This window comes from Babylonia areolata, chromosome 21, assembly GCF_041734735.1.
Source record: "Babylonia areolata isolate BAREFJ2019XMU chromosome 21, ASM4173473v1, whole genome shotgun sequence".
Lineage (NCBI taxonomy): Eukaryota > Metazoa > Mollusca > Gastropoda > Neogastropoda > Buccinidae > Babylonia > Babylonia areolata.
The window spans coordinates 30,072,902-30,097,347 of record NC_134896.1 but is presented as its reverse complement, the minus strand read 5'-3'; the positions used below and the strand labels follow the sequence as shown (position 1 = coordinate 30,097,347).

Below are 24,446 nucleotides of genomic sequence, written 5' to 3'. Positions count from 1 at the left end.
TTCTTGTTCTGTTACAAAACATCACCCGTTATTCCCTTTGCAACGACTCAACAAACAAACAGAAAATACCGGAAAGGTGAAAGGAAAAAAAAGCTAGTTTCGGATTTTGCCATTGTGAAATGTGTCTTGTTTATCACCACTGAAACACACGTGTCATCCCGAGAGAACGCCGGTTCAGAAGGCCTGGTCGACTAGTTTCACGTGAGGGGGGTGTGTTCCTATGTAATTAAAATGTCATCGGGTCAAACAAAAGGTCATGTATCGCACGGTGTGTGAAGAAGAGTGAAGGATGGAAGAAGAAGTAGACATTAAGTTCCAGGTAAAAAAAAAGATATTGTGTGTAAAATCTATACGTGATGTATGCGTTAAATAACTCTCTGCAGTTAGTGTGACATTGTGTGGAGGAAGAAAGAGAGAGTATGTGTGTGTGTGTGTGTGTGAAAAATAGAAATTGATTTTTCGTCTTGCCGGTCCCTTCAAAAAACAAAAAACAAAAAACTTAACAAGGCGAAATGTCTGAAATGAACTGTGATTTGGTTAGAATTTGGGTTTCATTCAGATTGCTCATCGAGGTATTGTCAGACTTTGTTGTCGTTTGTTTTTAGGGTTTTTTAAAGTTGCTCACCTTCATGTTATTATGGACAGTGTTTTGATTTTTACCTTCTCCAGAATCAGGACGTGCGAATTTTATGCCTGCTTGTGTCCGCTTGCATGGCCTTGTGCAGTGTTGCAGTAAGGGAGCTAGGGTTGGTGGTGTGGGGCGGGTGGTATCTCCTTTATTCCTCCCCCCAAAGCCTTGTCGTAGAGGAAGGGGGTGGGGGGGAGGAAGAGGGGTAAGGGGAGGGTAGGGTAGCAGACAGAGGCTAATGAACCTTTGTTTCCCCCTTCTTCTTCAATTCCGATAAATGTCACGCTTCGCGCTGCTCCCGCCGATTAAACGGCAAAAAGCAAGGACAATTAATCCTCGTCACAATTCACAGCATCGTGGCAGAAAAACGGCCCGTCTTGTAGAGATCTCTCTGCTTTTTTTTCTGGACCGTCTCCCGAGGCGTGTGCAAGCTATTAGGGGAGGAACTTTCTTTTATTCTCTCTCTCTCTCTCTCTCTCTCTCTCTCTCTCTCTCTCCTCTCTCTCTCTCTCTCTCACACACACACACACACACACGCACGCACGCACACACACACATTCTCTCTCTCTCTCTCTCTCTCTCTCACACACACACACACACACACACACACACACACACACACACACACACATTCTCTCTCTCCCTCTCTCCGTCCCTCTCTCCCTCTCCCTCTCCCACACACATTCTCTCTCTCCCTCTCCCTCTCTTCAGTTCTCTCCCCCTCTCTTCCCCACTCCCCCCCACCACTTCCCCCCTGTTTCCCTCTCGTGTTGAAGCCCTCCGTGACGCCATTCAGCAGGGTTAAGCTGGCCGCCTGAAGGCACAAGAACAGTGCCAGTGTTTTCATTGAAGCCGGCAGTTCCGCCAGCGTGGTGAAGCCAGGGAACGTTCTCCTCTCTCTCTCTTTCTCTTTCTCAGGGCGACTGTTATGTCTGCTGCACCTGGCTGTCTGGGCCGGTAGTGGGAAGGACTATGACTCTCAAACTAGGAGGCAAAATTGCACTGGCTCTTAGTGCTGCAGCCTTGGGGGGTAGTTGGCCTTTGGGAACCATCCCAACGCCGACTGTCCAAACGCCCTCTTGGCCGATGGAGTGGGGATGTAACTTGGACAAGACACTCTCCACTTTAATCAAATCCTGGCCCAGATACTCGGCACAGCAGTTACCTCCTCTGCTGTTCTGGTTTTCATAGTCGAACACGACTATCATAAATGTAGGGACCGGAAAATGAAGGATGCCGTCGGCAATGAATGAGAGTCAGGTGTGATTATGTCATCCTTTTTTCACTTGGTTGGGGGGGTGGGGGAGGTAAGGGGGGGGGGGGGGGGGTCTCATGGGGCATCTACGATCGGCCCTTGCTCCAGAACAGAGCGAAGAAAATCCCCGTGTGAAGATGTCAGTCAAAAATTAGCGAACAGTCGGACAAACAGTATGTCTGGCAAGCATTTGATCAACAGCATTCCGACCAACGATAAAAAAAATATCTGTCAATAATAAGGGAACAAGTTGGACTAAAACTGTGTTTGGCAAGAATTGGGAAACAGTTTGGACCTTTCGGCAACTGTGACTGATCCGGCCCGACTTGTATAGAAAGTGATCTCCCACACAGCTGCGGAGAGCATACCGCTGATGAACGAAGGGAGAGCATACCGTTGTTGAATCAAGGGAGAGCATACCGTTGTTGAAAAAGCGAGAGCGTACCGTTGTTGAACCAAGGGAGAGCATACGGGAGAGCATTACGCTTTTGAAACAATGGTGAGCATACCAGGAAAACCAGTGAGAGCATACCACTGTGAAGAGATTGAAAACAAGGGAGAATATACTACTATGGATACAAGGGAGAGGACACTGGTCATAACAAAAGAGAGCATACCGCTGTTGATAACAAGGGAGAGTATACTGCTGCATGTCGATCACTCATTTCTGTCAGACAAACAGCAGTTTGAACTGATTGATATTCCATCAGCGTGAGATCAGTTGATCGCCTCACGCAAGCACGCACGCGTGCACACACACACACACACACATACACACACGCGCGCGCGCACGCACACACACACACACACACACACACACACACACACACACATGTGGGCAGTAAACATAAGACCGTCCGAATACTGTGCTTGGAAATCTCTAGCGTGCACGGGCACTTTATGCTTACACATTAGTCAAACCATTTTCCCGTTTTGAAAAGTAAGATTTGATGACTGGGTCCATATTGATTCGCTCTCTCTCTCTCTCTCTCTCTCTCTCTCTCTCTCTCTCACACACACACACACACACACACACACACACACACACACACACATACACACAAATCACTCCTTTCCTAAAGACTGCAAAGCCCGCCAGTCGCTTTTCCGATAATGAACTGTAACAAAATCAGTCCGCTATGTTCCAGACAGGATTTGATACTCGTGTCTCTTTTGGGGGGCGGGTGGTGGTGGAGGAATGGGATGTGAGGGTGGGGGAGGGGTGCAGCCACAAAACTGTTTTAAGATGGTTGTCACGAAAGATATAAAATTCCTCTCCCCGCTTTGTAATCATCATCTCTGGTAGGAGGAGGTGAGGGGGTGAGAGCAGAGAGAAATATGGGGAAGGGTGATGGTGATGGTGTGTGTGTGTGTTTCAGTGTGTGTGTGTGTGTGTTTCAGTGTGTGTGTGTGTGTGTGTGTTTCAGTGTGTGTGTTTGTGAGCGCGTGCACATGCGTATGTGCATGCTTGTGTGTGTATGCGTGTTAGGGGGGACGGGAGAGTGCGAGGGTGTATGCGTGCGCGTGTTTATTATCTATAAACACTTTCATTTATTGAATATATGTATATAGTTTTTGTTTGTTTGTTTGTGGGTTTTTTGGGTTTTTTTTTAAAATTTTTTTCATTTTTCTTCATATTTCTCCACGTCTGCTTCTGTGTATATTTTTCGCTCTTCCCTATTTCACAAGATAAGCCGATCAACAATAAAGAAAAAAAGAAAGAAAGAAAAAAAAAACACCAGAAAAAAAAAGAAAAAAAAAGAAAGAAAAGAAGTAGAAGAAGAAGAGGAATGTACCATAAGTCAATGAACTGTTCATTTTGTGATAGCTGAAAACTATCGACAGGCTGCGCTTTTCCGGCTGTGGGTGTGTCAACACCTCCGAACGCAGACACACCCTTGGTAGAAAAATTATTTCATTAAAACAAAAACAAACACAATGCAAATACAATGCTTTTGGCAGTCCAGCATCAAGTCCAGTAGGCGCAAACCTTCCTTTTGTTAAACTTTGAAAGTGTACGTATATAAACAAAACATACACAGATATCCCCGCCCCCCTCCACACACAAACACACACACACACACACACACAAACACACAAATAAACCCACCCAAACACACACACACACACACACACACACACACACACACAGAGTTTGTGATCACCGTTTTATCGGTGAACTTCCTCTTTTCGCTTCGTCAGGTCTCTGCACTCCGCTCTTTCAAGCCAGTCTAGCCTTAAAACCCACCTCTTCCTAAGATAGCCTCCCTCCCCTGCCTCTTCCTTGTCTTCAGTTTCACCAGTTTCAGAGTTAATGCGTGTGAATGACTAGTGTGAAAGCGCTTTGATTTGTCTCTGCACAAAGTTCAGCGCCGTATAGATACTATCATTATCGCCCAACAGGTCATGCACGTCCGGGGTCACTTCATTCCCCTTTCGGACTCCGATGGCGACTGCAGTGACCAGCAGCAGCAGCAACAACAGCAGCAGCAGCAGCAGCCGAAGTACGTGTTCATGGCGACTTGCTCGCCTCTCATTACCCCTGAGCTAAAGGAAAACCTCGTCCAGAGCAACACCACTGTCTTCAAGACGGTGCATCAGCTGGACATGTCCTTTCTAGAAGTCACCAAGACGTGAGTAGTTGTGATCTGCCCTTTTTGCTTTTCTTTCTCCGCCCAGTCTCCCCGTCTCTCTCTTTCCCTGTGTCTTTGTGTCTTTCCCTGTCCTCTGTCTGTCTGTCTGTCTCTCTCTCCGTCCGTTCCCCCCTCCCTTCTTTCCCCCCCTCTCTCTCTCCTTTCCTCTCTTCTCCATCAAGACCTCTGGCAGATTCTACATAGTTCTATACAGTGGCCTACCTGATGATGGTCAGTGCATGTGGTGACCCCGGGCAGCCTTGCTGTGTGGTGTGCAGGGCGGAGTACTACCTGGGCTACACCACGGAGGAGATCTTCCAGACCTCGTGGTACTCCATGCTGCACCCTGAAGACATCCACGAGGCCCGTGAGAAACACATCCTCCGTGAGTTGATGAACACACACACACACACACACACACACACACACACACACACACACATATATATATATATATATATATATATATATATATATATATATATATATATACACACACACACACACACACACACATACAGACACACACGCACACACACTTACAGAGAGAGAGAGAAATACATCGCTCTCTCTCTCTCTCTCTCTCACTGAATATATATATATATATATATATATATATATATATATATATATGTGTGTGTGTGTGTGTGTTGAGAGAGAATACTATATGTATAATGTATGTGTGTGTTTAGTTTCATTCCGAGGAGGTGTGAAAGCGCGCAGCCACCACAATTATACACACCACATTAATTTTTCTGAGGAGGAAAAATTGGGATATGTCTGGCCAGTGCACCCAACAATTGCAGTGGTCATGTGTACAAATAATGATGAAAATCTCTCGCACTCACTCACTCTCTCTCTCTCTCTCTCTCTCTCTCTCACACACACACACTCTCTCTCTCTCTCTCTCCCTCTATCTCTCTCTCATGCACATGCTTATACACTGATGTTGGGCAGGTAACTGAGATTGACAACAGCAACAGAAATAGTGTTTGTGCTTCATATGTAGTCCACTGAGGGAGAATTTTCTTGGAGTTTGTTGGGTGGAGGGAGCTTTTTGTGAACATCTGCAACGCGCTGGGTTAAAAATGTCCAACTCGGTCATCAAATTTTTGGGACAATGTACGTACCTGACAGCTAAGAGTTTTGGGGGTGTTTTGACAGCAAAGAGTTTTGATAGCTAAGAGTTTTGGGGGTGTTTTGACAGCTAAGAGTTTTGGGGGTGTTTTTTGTTTTGTTTTTTTTGGGGTTTTTTTTTTCTTCTATAGTTCATAGACGCACACACGTACAGCGTTCTAACAAAGCCTGAAATAAGGTTAAAGGTTTGGATGACTCTCGTCACACCCCTACACCCCTACACTCGCTTCCTTTGTTGTTGGGTTTTTTTTGTTTTTTATTTTAAACTCGTGTGCTTCTTCCTTTCTGATTTGGAATATAAACTGAGTTGGCTACAGACTGCGTGTCAAGTAGCACACGTCTCCCCCCCTCCTCCCGTCGATCCCTCCCCCCTACACACACACACCCCAACCCCTACCCCCTAACCCACACCCCTTTCCTTTGTCTTGGCGGAAGAACGACGTGCTTGACTTAATGATTAGCTTCAACACAAGCCAGATTGGGGAGCTTCGACAGGAACCTCCACAATGCCCTGTGTCACCCCGACCCCCGCACACATTTTTCACTTCGGGGTAGTGAAGGGGGGGGGGGGGGGTAAAGGGGCGTAGGGCTTTGTTGCAATTTGGTGAAATTCACTTCATTAATTTCAACTTTTTCACACACCCCTCCCCACCCACCCTCACTCGTACCTTCCCCTTCCTCTCGAATTCTCATCCTATTATCTTAAATATCATTGTCGGAAATGAGAAAATAGTGTTCATCTAAGTGAAGAAAGGAGAATGGGGATGTGGAGGGGGGTGTGGGGGGCAGGGATCGAGGACAGGGGAGTAGGGGGCAGGGTGGATGGTGGAGATGGGGGAGGGAGGAATTTCCCTCCCCCTTATTTCATGGTTCAGCCTTCCACATAAAGAGGACAACAGCAGTGGGACAGGGGCGGGGAGAGGTGTGTGGGGTGGGAGGGATGTGGAGGAAGATAACAGAGCGGCAGTAAATCCCCCCCTCCACCCTGAGGGAAGTGGTTAGGGGTGGGATGGGGTGGTGGGGAGATAGAGCGACGGGTCTTCGTCTTAACACCCCACCCCACCCCACCCCACTCCACTCAATCCCCCAGTTCTGTCATTGGGTGGATGTGCCGATCGTGACCAGACCCTTGGCTCTCATTTAGCTTTTTTTTTTTTCCTGTGTGAGGGAGAGAGAGAGAATGTGTGTGTGTGTGTGTTTCAGTATGAGAGAGTGTGTGTGTGTCTTGAGTCAGTGTGCATGTGAGCTTTCGTCACCACACTTTATCAGCATTCGTGGTGCAGGGATGGGGTGTTGGCCTAGTGGTAATGATGCGCCCGAAGACGTGCAGTGTCCACGGGTTCGATCCCCATATTATCATACGACCAGGATTTTACTGCCCCCCCCACCCCCCCACTCCCCACCATCCACTAGACCTTGAATCGTGGTCTGGGTGCTATAGTCTTCCGGATTAGATGATAAACCAAGGTCCCAAGCTTGCAGCATGCGTTTAGCGCATGTAAAAGAACCCGTGGCAACAAAAAGGTTGTTCTTGCTAAAGAACTACATCACTTTGACAGTAAATTCAATACAGTGCAGACAGAAAAGAGATTAAAGGATTGCCCTACGCAGTGGCAAGGCCGCGCTCTCCTCTTGGAAAGCACCCCGAATTTCAGACAGAATAAATATTTTGACAAAAAAAGTAAGACGATACAATACAACACGACACAACGCAACACAACACCATGCACATGGTGAACGCTTCTTCAGTCACTTTGCAGACGTCCACATTTCTCATAAGAAGTGGGTGACTGCTGCACCACCGTGCACATGGTGAACGCTTCTTCAGTCACTTTGCAGACGTCCACATTTCTCATAAGAAGTGGGTGACTGCTGCACCACCGTGCACATGGTGAACGCTTCTTCAGTCACTTTGCAGACGTCCACATTTCTCATAAGAAGTGGGTGACTGCTGCACCAAATTACTTTAAAAAAAAAATAGTTGTGTGCATGTGAAAGCATGTGATGTTCACACACGAACATGCACGAAAATGCAACATGTCACAGACACACACACACACACACACACACACACACACACACACACACACACACACACACACACACACACACACGCACGCACGCACGCACGCGCGTCTTCAACAGGGTGTGGGCACTTACACACATGCATAACACACACCAAGCTTCACTTACACACGCACAGTATGCACATGCATGCAAGGAGGGGAAAGAGAGAGAGAATGAATGAATGAATGAAATTTTATTTAATGGGGACGTGAAATAAGCAAGGACATGCTTTTTTTTTCACCCTGCCCTGAGGGCAAAGAAATTTAGCAACCAAACAAAATCAGAACAGAAGAAAACAATAATGATGATAATATGTTTAAATAAATAAATAAATAAATAAATAAATAAATAAATAAGAGAGAGAAAGAGCATCAGCGAAGGACACAGGGCAAGATAACAAGCAGGGAGAGGACGTGAAAACGGGTCATTATCAGATTGTTCCCAGTCAAGCACGCACACTAGGACACAGTGCCTTTGTGCTTTATGCCGTTCGCCGCAGTTTTTTCTCTCTCCTTTGTTATGTTTTTTAAAGCCTTTCCTCATTTGACATCTATTTTTATGAGAGCCGTGAGGGTGTGTGTGTGTGTGTTAAAATAAAATTTTGACAGAACAGGTCTGAAGGTGACCGTGGACGGCGGTTTTTGTGCGTTTGTTTTTTTCTGTTTTGTTTTCCTTTGACACAAACCCAAGGGACGCTGTCAAGGCTTGTTGTGACAGAAAGTAATACTGCCAGTAGAACGCAACACCGGCAGTATAAGTACTACAATGCGGCAGTGCACTGTAATTCAGTACAGGTAATACAAAACAATGCCTACGGTACAATACCAGCAGCATAATATATAATACCGACAATGCTATACCAGTACTTCAGTACAATACCTATGATACAACACCGGCAATACAGTACTTAAAATGTCGACAACACAGTGCAGTACCGGCAATACAGTACAGCAGAATACCAGCAGTACAATTCCAGCACTGCAGTTCAATACGAGCAGTGCAATACCAGTACTATCAGCACAACAATATAATGTAATACCGGCACTGCAATAGAATATAATACCGGCAATTCAATAGAACACCAGCATTACAATGCAATACCGGCTCTACAGTACCATACCAGCGCTACAATAGAATTAAGTATCAGCACTACCGTAGAATATCAGCACTACAGTGCAATACCAGCACCACAATACCAGCACCACAGTACAATACCAGTAACACAATATAATACCAGCACTACAATACCAGCACTACAATACAAAACCAGCAACACACTATACTACCAGCACTACAATACAATACCAGCACCACAATACAGTACCAGCACCACAATGCAATACAGTACCAGCACCACGATACAGTACCAGCACATTACAGTACCAGCACCACAATACAGTACCAGCATTACAATACAGTACCAGCACCACAATACAGTACCAGCACCACAATACAGTACCAGCATTACAATACAGTACCAGCACCACAATACAGTACCAGCATTACAATACAGTACCAGCACCACAATACAGTTCCAGCATTACAATACAGTACCAGCACCACAATACAGTACCAGCATTACAATACAGTACCAGCACCACAATACAGTTCCAGCATTACAATACAGTACCAGCACCACAATACAGTACCAGCATTACAATACAGTACCAGCACTACAATACAGTACCAGCACCACAATACAGTACCAGCACCACAATACAGTACCAGCACTACAATACAGTACCAGCACCACAATACAGTACCAGCACTACAATACAGTACCAGCACCAGTACCAGCACCACATTACAGTACCAGCACCACAATGCAATACAGTACCAGCACCACATTACAGTACCAGCACCACATTACAGTACCAGCACCACAATACAGTACCAGCACTACAATACAGTACCAGCACCACAATACAGTACCAGCACCACAATACAGTACCAGCATTACAATACAGTACCAGCACCACAATACAGTTCCAGCATTACAATACAGTACGAGCACTACAATACAGTACGAGCACCACAGTACAGTACCAGCACTACAATACAGTACCAGCACCACAATACAGTACCAGCACCACAATACAGTACCAGCATTACAATACAGTACCAGCACTACAATACAGTTCCAGCATTACAATACAGTACCAGCACCACCAAAGAATACAATACCAAAGAACTACAAGACCTCACCAAGAGACTAGAAGGAAGAGCAGGTGCATACGGAATGGAAGTGAGCACCGAGAAAAGCAAAGTGTTGGTAAACAGCTCAACCAACACCCAAGCTCAAATCTTCATGAACGGACAACAACTTGAAGTGGATGCTTTCAAATATCTCGGCTCCACCCTCACAAACGACGGTCGCTCAACAACTGAAATAAAGATTAGGATAGCGATCGCAACATCAGCAATGGCTAAGCTCAGCAAGATTTGGAAGAGCAGAGGGATCAGCTTTCCAACAAAGATCAAACTGTACCGATCCCTGGTGCTATCCATACTGCTGTATGGATGTGAAAGTTGGACTTTAACAGCAGAGACTACTAGAAAGTCCAGACGTTTGAGACAAAATGCTTCAGACGATTGCTTGGAATCTCATGGAAGGACAGAAAGACCAATGACTTTGTCAAGAGCCAAATAACCATGCTAGCGGGTCCACTGGAACCACTCTTAGCAGTGGTCAAAAGGAGGAAGCTGTCATGGTTCGGGCATGTGACACGCCACAATTCACTGCAAAAGACAGTTCTACAGGGAACGCTAGAGGGTGGTAGGCGAAGAGGGAGGCAAGCCAAATGGATGGACAACATCAAGGAATGGACCAATATGGATAGCGCTACGCTGATACGACAGGCAGAAGATAGAACCGGATGGCGTCGTCTGACTACGGAATCGTCCCTCATGTCTCCTCTACGCCCATCCCGGGCAGGAGAATGAATGGAATGGAATGGAACCAGCACCACAATACAGTACCAGCACTACAATACAGTACCAGCAACACAATACAGTACCAGCACCACAATACTGTACCAGCACTACAATACTGTACCAGCACCACAATACAGTACCAGCACCACAATACTGTACCAGCACCACAATACAGTACCAGCAACACAATACAGTACCAGTACCAGCACTACAATACAGTACCAGCACTACAATACAGTACCAGCACTACAATACAGTACCAGCACCACAATACAGTACCAGCACCACAATACTGTACCAGCACCACAATACTGTACCAGCACCAGTACCAGCACTACAATATAGTACCAGCACCAGTACCAGCACTACAATACAATACCAGCACCACAATACCAGCACCACAATGCAATACCAGCACCACAATACAGTACTAGCACTACTTTACAACACTGGATCTATAATACTATCACTATAATACAATACCAGCGCTACTATTCATTGCCGCCAATATAATACAGTATCATCACGATAATACAACACCTGTATTACAGTACAATACCAGCAGTACAGTACAATACAGTACCAGCACTACTATACATTACTGGCTGTAAAATACCAGTACCATAATACAATACCAGCATGATAAGTGCAAAATCATCACTACAGTGCAACACTAGCACTACAATACAATACTGGCACTACCGTCAACACAAAACACCGGAACTACAATGCAATACCATCTCTACAGTGCAATACCATCATTCACTACAGTGCAGTACCACCACTCACTGCAGTGTAATACCATCTCTACAGTGCAATACAATCACTCACTGCAGTGCAATACCATTACTCACTACAGTGCAATACCATCACTCAATGCAATACCGTCACTCAGTGCAATACCATCACTACAGTGCAATACCATCACTCACTACAGTGCAATACCATCACTCACTACAGTGCAGTGCCATCACTACAGTGCAATACCATCATTCAGTGCAATACCATCACTCACTACAGTGCAATACCATCACTCACTACAGTGCAATACCATCACTACAGTGCAATACCATCACTACAGTGCAATGCCATCACTCACTACAGTGCAGTGCCATCACTCATTATAGTGCAATACGATCCCATCACTCACTGCAGTGCATTACCAGCACTACAGTGCAATACCATCACTACAGTACAATACCATCAATACAGTGCAGTACCATCAGTACCAGCACTGCAGTGCAATACCATCACTCACTACAATGCAGTGCCATCACTCACTACTGTGCAGTACCATCACTACAGTACAATACCATAAATACAGTGAAATACCATCACTCATTACAGTGCAGTACCATCACTACAGTGCAATACCATCACTACAGTGCAATACCATCACTACAGTGCAATGCCATCACTCACTACAGTGCAGTGTCATCACTCATTATAGTGCAATACGATCCCATCACTCACTGCAGTGCATTACCAGCACTACAGTGCAATACCATCACTACAGTACAATACCATCAATACAGTGCAGTACCATCAGTACCAGCACTGCAGTGCAATACCATCACTCACTACAATGCAGTGCCATCACTCACTACTGTGCAGTACCATCACTACAGTACAATACCATAAATACAGTGCAATACCATCACTACAGTGGAATACCATCACTACAGTGCAATACCATCACTCACAACAGTACAGTACCATCACTACAGTGCAATACCATCACTCACTACAGTGCAATACCATCGCTCACTATAGTGCAATACCATCCCCCATTACTCACTACAGTGCAATACCATCACTCACTACAGTGCAATACCATCACTACAGTGCAGTACCATCATTCACTACAGTGCAATACCATCACTCACTATAGTGCAATACCATCCCCCATTACTCACTACAGTGCAATACCATCACTCACTACAGTGCAATACCATCACTCACAACAGTACAGTACCATCACTCACTACAGTGCAATATCATCACTCACTATAGTGCAATACCATCCCCCATTACTCACTACAGTGCAATACCATCACTCACAACAGTACAGTACCATCACTCACTACAGTGCAATATCATCACTCACTACAGTGCAATACCATCACTACAGGGCAACATTAACACTACAGGGCAACATTATCAGCACTACAATGCGATACCGGCACTGCAATACAAGACATCGTGGTGTGTGTGTGCAGTGATCCGATCGAACCACGAGATGGGCTGCATGATGACGGTGCGCATGCTGTGCGCCAGGGACCAGGTGCTTTGGGTCAACGTGGTGATGCACGTGCGGCAGGCTGCCACCGTGCACAACGACGACCCACTCATCGTCTGCATCAACCAGGTCATCAGGTCAGTACCTGACAAAGCCCCCACTCTCTTCATGTCTTCGTTCTTTTCTGTTCTCTTCTTTGTGTTTGTGGTTCGTGGACTTACAGACAGGCACGCACGCACGCACGCACACACACACGCACGCACGCACGCACGCACACACACACACATATTTGCGTTCATACTTTTTTTTTCTTTTTTTTTTAAGAGCAAATGAGTCTTGTGGACTGCAAGGTTGTTGTGTTTTTTTGTTTGTTTGTTTGTTTTAGTTGTGGTTTTTTCACTCATGGATTTTTAAGAACAAACAGGTAACGAAAAAAAAAACCAATTATTTTTTTCTGAAACCGCCCGTTGTTGCAGCGAGGAAGAAGCGTACCAGATCCGCATGCAGAGCCACATGTTCACCCTGTACCCGGCCCGCTCCTCGGACCTGTGGGGCGGGGGGCCACCCCCCAGCGGCCCCCACACGGCCCCCCTGCCTCCCCAGGACAGCGCGGCCCCTGGCTGGGTGACCACCAACACCGCCACCCCCACCATGGTGGCTTCCCCGTCTCACTACCAGCAGGGCCCCATGGGCCCTTACTACGCCACCGGCCAACAACAACAACATCATCATCAGCAGACACTGCCGACCTGCAACGTCAACTACTCCATGCACGACTCTAAGGGATACCAACACCCCTACTCCACCGCCACCACCAACACCTCCTCCTCCTCCCCTCCCTCGGGCATGTCCCTCCCCCTCCCTCTACCTCTCCCCCCTCAGGGAGGGCAGCAGACGGACAAGCTGAAGATGATGCTGAAGCGGAAGATCCAGGGCCCGTGCCGCCCGGCCAAGGTGCCCAAGCTGGTGTGGGACGAGCACACAGACGGCCACAACGGGGGCGGCATGGTGGGTCGGCATGGGGGCTACGAGTACGCGGCCACCGCTGACCCCATGCACTCGCCGGACTCGGCCTCGCAGTTCTTTAGCGGCGGCGGCGGGGGATACAGCAGCTGGCCTGCCCCCTCCTCCTCCACGCACATGCTGCTGCCCCAGGCCCAGTACCGCCTGGCGCACGTGCTGCCCCTGCACGTGGCCCACCACCAGCACAGCGTCAAGGCCCACCTCCTGTCCTCAAACTGCCACTCCTCCTGCCCTCTCTCCCCTCCCCTCACCACCACCACCACCCCCACCAACACCGCCTGCCCGCCACAGGGGAAGGAGCAAGTGGTCCCTGACAGCAGCGTGGCCGTTCCAGAGTCATACCTCACTCCGGACCCCTCTCCAGCCTCCTCCCCCCACCCCCACACCTCCTCCTCCTCTTCCTCCTCCTCTTCCACCTGCACCGGCCTTCACGCTGACTCCTCCGGTACGGAAGTGAAGACAGCGCCGCCAAGCTCCGCGGCCATTCTGCAAGAGCTGGAGAAGCTGGCGTCCCTGTCTTCGGGCACCGTTCCAGCTCCCTGCCCCACGGTCCCCGTGCAGCGCGTCAAGGTGGAGAAGACCACAGCCCCGGAGTGTCGGCACGCCGCCCCCCTGCACAGGGGGGGACTGCCCGTCATGGATGCTCTGGACATCCAGTCCTTCTTCGACACCTTGCACTGCTACCAGACCCTGCCTGCCCGGGAAGGCACCGGACACCAGTCCCCGCCAGTCACCGCCTCCGCTGTAGGCAGCCAGGGCGTGGCCAAGGAAGACTCCTCCTCCGCCACTGAGCAGCCGAGCTGTGGACGAACCGTCATCAAGCAGGAGCCTCCAGACACGGACCCCTGCCCGCCTGCCGCCCAACACCACCAGTCAGCCTCCTCCGGCGAGGACACCAGCGCCCAAGACGATGCGCATCTGCTGCCACCACCGCCGCCGCCGCCGACGTCAGAGATGGATCTGAACGAGGTGGAGGAACTCCTCAACTTCTTCTCCGGCGACCTGTCAGCCACCCAGCTGGACCTGGCAGACCCCGGGCTCCCGTCGTGTGGCGGCAGGGGGGAGGAGGAGGAGGGGGTGAAGGACGAGGCTGACGTGCTGGTTGAGATGGCCAAGACACTGGCCGACAGCTACCGCGGGGGGAGTTCCGGCGGAGTGCCCCCGCTGTGCCAGGCTGCCTCCTCCCACCTGACCGACTTCCTGCTGCACGGGGAGGGGCTGGAGAGGCCGCACGAAGAGTTCAGCCCCCTGTCCAGCACCAGCACGGACTCGTCGAGCGAGACGCACAGCGAGGTGTCCGGGGACGAGGAGAGCGGCGGGGAGGAAGTCGCCATGGACACAGCGCATCGTCAGTCTGACCGGAAGGGCTCGGGGACTGGGGGCGGGGCGGACAGGCAGCGTGGCAGGAAAGGCGGTAGAGACGGGGGGGATAACAACAGCAAACCCTCCCCTCCTCCCTTCCACCACCACCACCACCACCACCACCACAGCCCCACCCACACATCCCATCCCCGCCCCCAAACGCCCCAGGACGTGCCTGGGATCCACGAGGAGGATGAGTTGTATCAACTCGATAAACTTTTGTCATCAATGGCCACAGACAATGGTGAGTCGTAGGGCACGGCCTCTTGGACATTTTGGATTGCTCACCTCCACCCCACCTACCCCCAACACACACACACACACTCTCTCAGACCGCCCCAAATTATCCATGTCTACAATTGCAGACAGACAGATGAACAATGTGTGATTTTAAGTGGATAGATAAGGTTCTGTTTATGTGTAATGATAATGATTAGTACTTACAGACAACAGGTTTAGTGATAGGTCAGATTGGTGTTTAAAGTTTACAGAAATTGACAGTAACCTTGTGTAATTTGTAAATGGGTAGATAAAATTGTTTAATTTTGGTAATGATTAGTACTTACAGAGAACAGGTTTAGTGATAGGTTAGATTGGTGCAGCGAGTAGCATTCCTCCTCTAATGAAGATGTTAGCTACCATGTGTGTTCAGGATGCCAGCGTTACCATATCCTCAGGATGTTAGTGTTACCATGTCTCCATGACATTAGCTACCATGTCTTCATGATGTTAGCGTTACCATGTCTTCAGACTGTGTGGGTGATGCTCCTGACAGGCGAAAGGCTGTGTGTTCCAGGTATGAGGCTGTCCGGAGAACCCGGTAGGTCGGTGGTGTAAGCGGTGTGGACCACACACAGCGATGCTTACCGATGTCTATAGATGTGTATGGCATATTGCCATGTGCAAGAAGGCTGTGCCCCTTGCTGCTGGCAGCAACACGGACCACCTTCTTCTCAACCTGCTGGCTGGGTTTCTTGACGATGTGACACCTGCACCAACTGGAACCAGAGGACGCCTCGCTTTCACGCTCACGGTTTTGCCCCCTTTCGCTTTTTTGGGACCAGCTGGCATGTGAAGATCGTCAAGATCACTTGTTCGCTCGTTGCGCCGACCTCCGGCACCCTTGCTGGTCAGGGGAGTGGGAAGTCGCTCCGCTGCACAGCTTGCGCACTAGTGTGAGATTTTTATAAAACACAAAACGTGAACGTACCTGAATCTACAAGGACAAGACGTTTAAATAATTAACTGCGGGACGGTTAAAGGGTTTGTACGATAAAAACAGGAATAACTTTCATTTTGCTCTGACTTGACATTACCCCATACCGGATTTTGATTTGTATCATGGCGTTGACGCCGGTTCTTTAGCCTTATGTTTACCTGCCCACGTTATCACCATGTTGTATTGTCAGTGGAATGCACATACACGTTTTTATAATTGTGTAAAGTCAGTGTGTCCTTGTTTCAAGTTCTGCTCTTTGTGAAGATTTCTTTTATCAAGTCTGCCCTTTTTTAACCAGTCAAAGTGAAGCACATGTTGAAAAAACAGAAAAAAGGAAAAGTAATTTTTTTGTATCCTTTGAAGCTTTTGACAAAAATACGCATTACAATAAATAGTTTTCCATGCTTTTTGAATTAATTTCGTATTTTGTCTTCCTTTTTTTTAGATAGAAAATTGCTTGTAATCACTTTGTTAAGGTGAAGATTATATCCAAAAAAAGTCAAACACTATGTGATCAACGTTGGACACAAAATTTTGGACACAAAAATGATTTCTTTAGCTCGTATTTGCAAGCATTTGAAATTATCACTTAGTCTTTGTCATGGTTAACTGTGACTGGAAATTGGCATTATAATCATTGTCATCGCAACTTTTTGTGAATAATTATTGGTCGTTGTTTTGTTTGTGCTCGTTCAACATGTAAATCATGTTGCAATGGTGTCTTTGTTGGCTGGCTTTTATTTTCCGTGCAAGTATTACTTGACAGGTTTATAGTAGGACATTCCTTTTAAAAACACACACATTCCAGCTCCCTATTCTACTGTGGTCATCCTCCGCAGCAGTCCCGCATGGTTTGACCAGTGCCAGAATGGGCAGCAGTGCCGGTCACTGAGGCCTGGTACCTGGTCACTCCATGCATTGACCATTCCACACCATGTCTTTTAACATTCCTCCCCCTCCCCCCTCATCTTCCCTGTCCCCTTCTTATCTTTTCCATACCCCCCTCCCCCTCAATGGTTGATGTGCAGGTTCACATCTTACTATGGCTTCCCGTCATTTCTGTATCTACCCACCACCATTCCAGTGTCTCTTACCATTCCTGTAGCTCACCACTGACAGTAGCCCTACTTTAGCATTCCTGTAGCTGCACTCGCAGGTTGTTTTTCTGACCCCAGCATTCTGAGACCTCTTTACAACTCACCAGCAAATCCAAGGACAAAGGGAACAGTGTGTGTTGTATAGCGTGTCGTCCAGTGTTCGACTGTCCCTGCACTGTGTGTTTTTGTGATGAGTTGGGTGAACAGGAAGGCTAAGGATCGTTTTGCCTTGATGAAAATGACCCAGCAGTCATTTTATCTCAATGGCAAGTTTGTTGTGACGCATCGTGCCGTGTTTTGCGTACATGTAGTACTCTTTATTTCAGGGTTTGTGTTCACTATGTCGCATTCATGTAGTACTTGTTATTTCAGGGGTTTGTGTTCAATGTCGCACTTTCCTTCTCTCACACTCTTTTGTGGCGAGTGAGGTATCTCTCATATCCTGACAGGTTTGTATTTAATGTTGACGTTTTAACTTTACAGAGAGTGATGTTCACATATATGCTTCTGATGTTGCCAAAAAGATTTAACTCCTGTTTTCAGAAGGAATTTAGTATTTCCAGCTGTAGTTTTCAGTGCTGTGACTTTGCGCCAAGCCTGCGTGCAGTTTTCCCCTTTCGTGTTCCTGACTTTTTGTTGGTGTTTTGTTCTTTTCTCTACAGTGCAAGACCTGTGTAACTCATGCAGGCGTGAGTTAGGACAGGCTTTGCACTGGTGCGACAAGCTTTCACCCTGGCTTCTTACATAGCATTTAGCTCAGCAACTGTGACAGGCCTTCACCCCCACGTTCAGATCGGAAAGGATGATGATTTATAGTGAAGTCAGTTTTCATAGAGTCCAGATATTGTGGTCATTTCAAGCACTGAATACATGGTTGAAAAGATCAACCCTGCACATGCATTGTGGTTAAAAACAACAAAGTACAAGGCAGCCTTGTGAAAACACACGCACTGGCTGAAATCAGTGTGGCATGAATTACGTAGTCTTTCCACAAGAAACTACTTCAGTTAGAAACTGGCTTTTGGTAGTCTCCAGTTACACCAGTAGTACAATGTTTCAGCCTTGTCCAGGATCACTCATGCACATGAAATTCAGTCTTCTTACTGGACCTCAGTTTTTTGTTCATCATTTGAAAGTTCCAAGGTGAACACTTGTGTATACGTTTTCATTCCTGTCACTCTGTTCTCTTGCATTGTGTGTTTTCAGCCTGTACCGATAGCGGTTGTTCATGGTTTTAGGATTCATTTATTCTGCCTCCAGACTATTTTCTGAAAGCTACGCTTGAAAAGTTGATGTGGAATGTGTATTGTGAAATAAAAAATTTAAAAAAAACTTTTATCCCCAGTCTTATGATGTTCATATATGGCAGACAGCGAATATGTGTGTGTGTGTGTGAAGACAACTCTGCAACAAACCACCTCTAGTGTTGCCTAAAACAATTCAACAAGTCGACTCATTTAAACACTAGCTGAGTTCACGCCTGACACCTCAACAAAATGTCTGGGTAGGTATTAATTGTTGCAGGAGATGGAATGAAATGAACTACACAAAAGAGAGAAGAAAAATAAACTAAAAAATAAAACACAGAACATCTTTTCAATAGTTCAACTTTTATTGTTTCTCTCCCAAACACACCAGCTCTTCAAAGAAGGTGCTGGCTGAATTCAAACAATACATTCCCATAAAAAAGTAACAATATATAATATACATGTCATATCCATCTACACATACATACAAACACCATCCAAAGAGAAAAAAATAACATTAAAAAAATTATGTCAGCATTCAAACACTACCAAATGTGGGTGGCATCCACTTTATTTTAAACCCATTTGCAATCAACACATTGGGTTGTTTTACTGCACAGCTGAACAGCCAAGACCCAATCCAATAACATGCCAACATTTTTTTCAGTCATCAAATAAATATATCAAAATGGAAATTGCTGTGAACTTGTTAAAAATCAGTTAATTTTCTTTATTATATATATATATTATACAGGATTTCTGTGAAGTGGAGAGGGGCAGGAAGAAGCAATGTGTGAGTAAGCATGTATGTATGTGTGAGAAAGTGTGAGAGAGAGAGTGTGTGTGAGAGAGAGAGCGTGTCTGCGTCTGTGTGAGAGAGAGCGTGTCTGTGTGAGAGAGAGCGTGTCTGTGTGAGTGTGTAGAAGGTTGAAAATGACCAGAAAACCACCAAATGAAAAAGGAAAAAAAATGAAGATTGTGCTTTATCTTCTTGACTCCTCTGCTTGACATGACACAGATGAGAACAGAAGACAAAAAAGCAGCACAGACAAACACAAACTACACACTCATGACACACAAAACAAAACAAAATTTTTTAGCACACCACCATCTGAACACAAACAAGAATCCGGTTGCAAAAATAATGATAAAACAACATACCAAACAATCGGTTCTATCACACTCTGGTTGACACTGCTACCACAGTGAAGAATCACTGTGCTGGACTTATCCTTTGTTGCAGGATGAGGTTCAAATGCCTGCACTGCACATGGAGTTTTCAAAGGTGGAGATTTTTCCTCTCTAGTTCCTTCTGGTGACACACTTCCAGACCTACTGGTGCACAAGCATGTATACACATACAGAAGATCATCTTCTTCGTTCATGGGCTGCAACTCAACTCCCACTTCACTCGTATGAAGACGAGTAGGCTTTAACATGTATGACAGTTTTTACCCCACCAGGAAGGCAGCCATACTCTGTTTTCAGGGGTGTACATGCTGGGTATGTTCTTTTCATAGCCCACTGAAAACTGACATGGATTACAGGATCATTAGCGTGTGTATCTGATCTGCTTTTGTATACACAAGGGAGTTCAAGCACAAACAGGTCTGCACATAATTATGTTGACCTGTAAGATCGGAAATATCTCCACCCTTTACCCACCAGACACCGTTACCGAGATTCTAACCCGGGACCCTCAGATTGGAAGTCCAACACTTTAACAACTCTGTTGTGCGCCTGTCTATGCAGAAGATCAACTCCCCACATCAAAACAACCCCAAAACCAGTCAGTGGTCACTGGCAATGGAGAACCACTCCATGGTGCACTGTGGTGAAGAATGGTGTAAAGCTGCCTCAATGTCAGGGTAAAAACAGTCCTACCCATAATACTAAACAGTCAGGTGGCAGAGAACAAGAGAATGGAGGAGACACAGCTCATAAACGCCGAGATACAAAATATCTAAACAGCAAGATCACTCCAGCAGGGCATCAGCTGTCTCACCACAACTCTTGTGGATCTTTCGCAGATTAACACATGGATCTTTCCACAGGTAACCATAAAGTATGTCTGCTGTGTCCACTGGCCAATATCTGGCCTTCATCTCCTACCTACCCAGCACCCTCATTCTCCCCCACCAACTCCTGCACACAACATCAAAGAAAAATTACACATGACCCACTCATGACCCAAACCGAACATGCAGATCCCTGACATGAGGCCAAAGCCTTTTTGTTTTATCATCATCAGTTAATACAAGGGGCACTTGATATGTATCTGAAGACACACAACCTCGTGACAGACAGAAAACAATGAAGCACATTGGAACAGAATACTGTTTTCAGTTGTCAGGCCCTTTCATCGAGTTCCCACAAATATGACCAAACAAAATTCTGCACATTTTCCAAGACCTTTTCCAAACACACTGAAGTTTTTCCATGTCAAACACAAAGCTAAACTGAATATAAAAAAAAAAAATGTGTCTGCTACACAGCTGACGAAAGAGACTGGTGGATATCCCTGTATGGAGGTTAAATTTTCACCACCACTTGTTTTCTTGTGTGTTTTTTGTTGCTGTGGTTTTTCAGGTTTTTTGTTTTTTTAATGCCTTATGAATTCCCTAATCTTTTATTTGTAACTGTTCCAAGTTTATTTACAATTGCCAATTGCTCTTTGTCGTTCATGATTCTTGACACTTTTATTCACACTTTGCCCATACTTTTAGTCAATAACTTCTGAGCACTTCCAGAGGAAGGGAGACAATCACACTCCCCTTGTGGGGGAAGGGGAAGCTCCTGGAGTGTGGATGTGTGTTGTGCTTGTAGATTGTGTGTGTGAGCATGAACATGCATGTGTGTGTGGGCGTGTGTTGTACATGTTGTGCGTGTGTTGTGGAAGAGTGCGTACAAGCAAGCACGCATGCTTATACACAGTGTCTGCAAATGTGTTTGCAAATCACTCTTTAAAATGTATCCCACTTGTATTTCTTCTTCTTCTTTGTTCATGGGCTGCAACTCCCACGTTCACTCGTATATACACGAGTGGGCTTTTACGTGTATGACCGTTTTTACCCCGCCATGTAGGCAGCCATACTCCGCTTTCGGGGGTGTGCATGCTGGGTATGTACTTGTTTCCATAACCCACCGAACGCTGACATGGATTACAGGATCTTTAACGTGCGTATTTGATCTTTTGCTTGCGTATACACACGAAGGGGGTTCAGGCACTAGCAGGTCTGCACATATGTTGACCTGGGAGACCGGAAAAATCTCCACCCTTTACCCACCAGGCGCCGTCACCGAGATTCGAACCAGGGACCCTCAGATTGAAAGTCCAACGCTTTAACCATTCGGCTATTACGCCCGTCATCCCACTTGTATTGACACTGCATGTTTCTTTTCTGTACATGTTCTCCAAAAAGACTGTTAGGACTGTACAACGTGTAGAGTTAATAAATTATGACAATGGTCAATTACACATGACAAAGTAAAAAACAAAAATACTAAAAACAAGTAAATAACACAATAGTAGTCACATAAAAAAAGATTCAAGATTGAAAGAATGACTGTACAAACTCATCAACTTGAACAAGTCTACAGAAAAATATTAAAGTTAGGGGAAAAAAAGAAGAAATGTCTGATATATTTAAAACTATGATACACTGATTTATCCTTCATGAAGAAAACTTCTTAAACTGAGACTCCATACAGAAACATAAGCTAGACTCATCTGATTCTACATAGAAACACAAAAGCTAACTACACAGAAACACAAAAGCTAAGGCTCATCTGTTTCTCCAAAACAAAGGACTAATTGTTACATGATAGTGTCTACACAAATACCAAAAGGGATACAGACTTATCACACCATCCTGTGTGCTGCATACTGTGTTGCGCCATGTTGTACCGTCATACAAACTATCATGCTGTTGAGAACATTCTCACACGTGTGAGGTGTTGGCTGCATCATTACTTTAGTACCAAAGCTCAGAAGGATTAGCAGCCACACTCTCAAATGTTTCTTCCATCTGTTTAGTCCAGGAATCACCCCTTACCCCCTCCCCAATTCTCACGCCCAAGCCAGACAATATTCACCTCAAGGTTTTCGTCAAGTCTTGCTCAGTGTGCAATCACTCAACATTTTAAGATGCTTATCTATATCAGGCTTTCCATGAATGACCTCGGAGAAGAAAAATATTGCTCACGGATATCGTCAGCTAAAAGAGCAGCAGCTGCCAAGGAAAACTGCACAACTGTTTTCACACTGCTCCACACAAATCCATACCTTACACAAAAACAGAGGATAATGGAAACAAAAAAAACATAATAAGGGCTCAAGAAGTGATTGAATAACAAGCAAATCATACACATGTACACATTATTTGCATGCACACACAGGCAGGTTTGGTTTGGAAGATTACGCCAGTTAACATCTGACAGCCAGCACCCACTCTCACAAAGTCTACATCCAACATTTCACCCCAACAAGCACAAGGTCACGGGCTTCCCGCAGATGTGACCACACAAAACTCCATACTTTTCCCAGAGCTTTTCCAGAGCAGACTGATGAACATTTTCCACACCAACCTGAAGCAAAACTTCATCTGCTACACCGCTGATGAAAAAGACCAGCAGATATCCAAGTAGTATTGTTTAATTTTCATCACTTTTTTGTTCTTTCAGTTGTGTGTGTGTGTGTGTGTGTGTGTGTGTGCGCGCGTTTTGTTGTCGTCATCGTTTTTTCAATGCATTAAGCTCTTTTTTAATTGATACTGGTCAAGGGTTTCATCAAGATTCCAAGACTTTCCAGACCCTGACAGGCAAATCTATTTCTTTCAAGACTTTTCCAGCCCTGGAAACAGTTCCCTCATTTTGCCAAGATTTCTCCTGACTTCCATGAACTCTGAGGTCAGCTCTCCTGGCTTCCTCCTGTCTCTCCATTTGGGGGAAGATGCTCTCCTTCCATTCTTCTCCTCAACAATTTTTTCTTCACACTCCGCCTCCTGCTAGAAACATTTTTTTCTTCCCACTCTTGTCATCACACACAACAATCATGAACCCCAATGCCTTCCACAGCCCACAGAAACTGGCCCCATCAGTGGTCCCTTCTTTCTCTTTATTTCAACAGGGATTACTTCCCCTTTGCACAGTGCTGTGATTCACAACACTGTTTTTCTGTCTCTGTACCAATGTCCACATGGTCAGATGGACCAAGCACATATGATTCACCATGCATATTGTCATAGAAATATGACTGTAAACATCTGCAGCATCATGATGTAATAGAGGTTTCTTCTTCTTTTTTTTTTAAGAACATAAAGCACATACATAAAAGTTTCCAGGCACTGAGAAATAGGTTAAAAAGATTTTTTTTTTAATTAAAAAGAGGAAAAATAAAGAGCATGCTGACATATCTGAAGCTGAAAAACTACTTCCGACTGTTCTGACACTGTTCACAAGAACACCAGATGAAGAGAATGACCAACTATATAAAAAGATCCAATTTTCTCTCCCATCTGATTTCAGTTGCCAACTTCCCATTCAATGAAACACTCCCCCCTCGCCCCCAACCCCCTCACTCCACACACATATCATGAACTGCAAA

General features: G+C 46.0%; 1 protein-coding gene across 1 annotated transcript in view; it reads left to right on the top strand.

The window, feature by feature from the left end:
* LOC143295702 (uncharacterized) overlaps window positions 1-18,931 on the top strand; it is a 62,216-nt gene extending 43,285 nt beyond the window's left edge. Inside the window, exons 6-10 of the mRNA XM_076607323.1 lie at window positions 4,287-4,516; window positions 4,795-4,901; window positions 12,874-13,030; window positions 13,370-15,522; window positions 16,075-18,931. Of these exons, the coding sequence (XP_076463438.1) occupies window positions 4,287-4,516; window positions 4,795-4,901; window positions 12,874-13,030; window positions 13,370-15,522; window positions 16,075-16,115 (2,688 nt within the window). The 3' untranslated portion in view covers window positions 16,116-18,931. The remainder of the gene's footprint in view (window positions 1-4,286; window positions 4,517-4,794; window positions 4,902-12,873; window positions 13,031-13,369; window positions 15,523-16,074) is intronic.
* The last annotated feature ends 5,515 nt before the right edge of the window (window positions 18,932-24,446 follow it).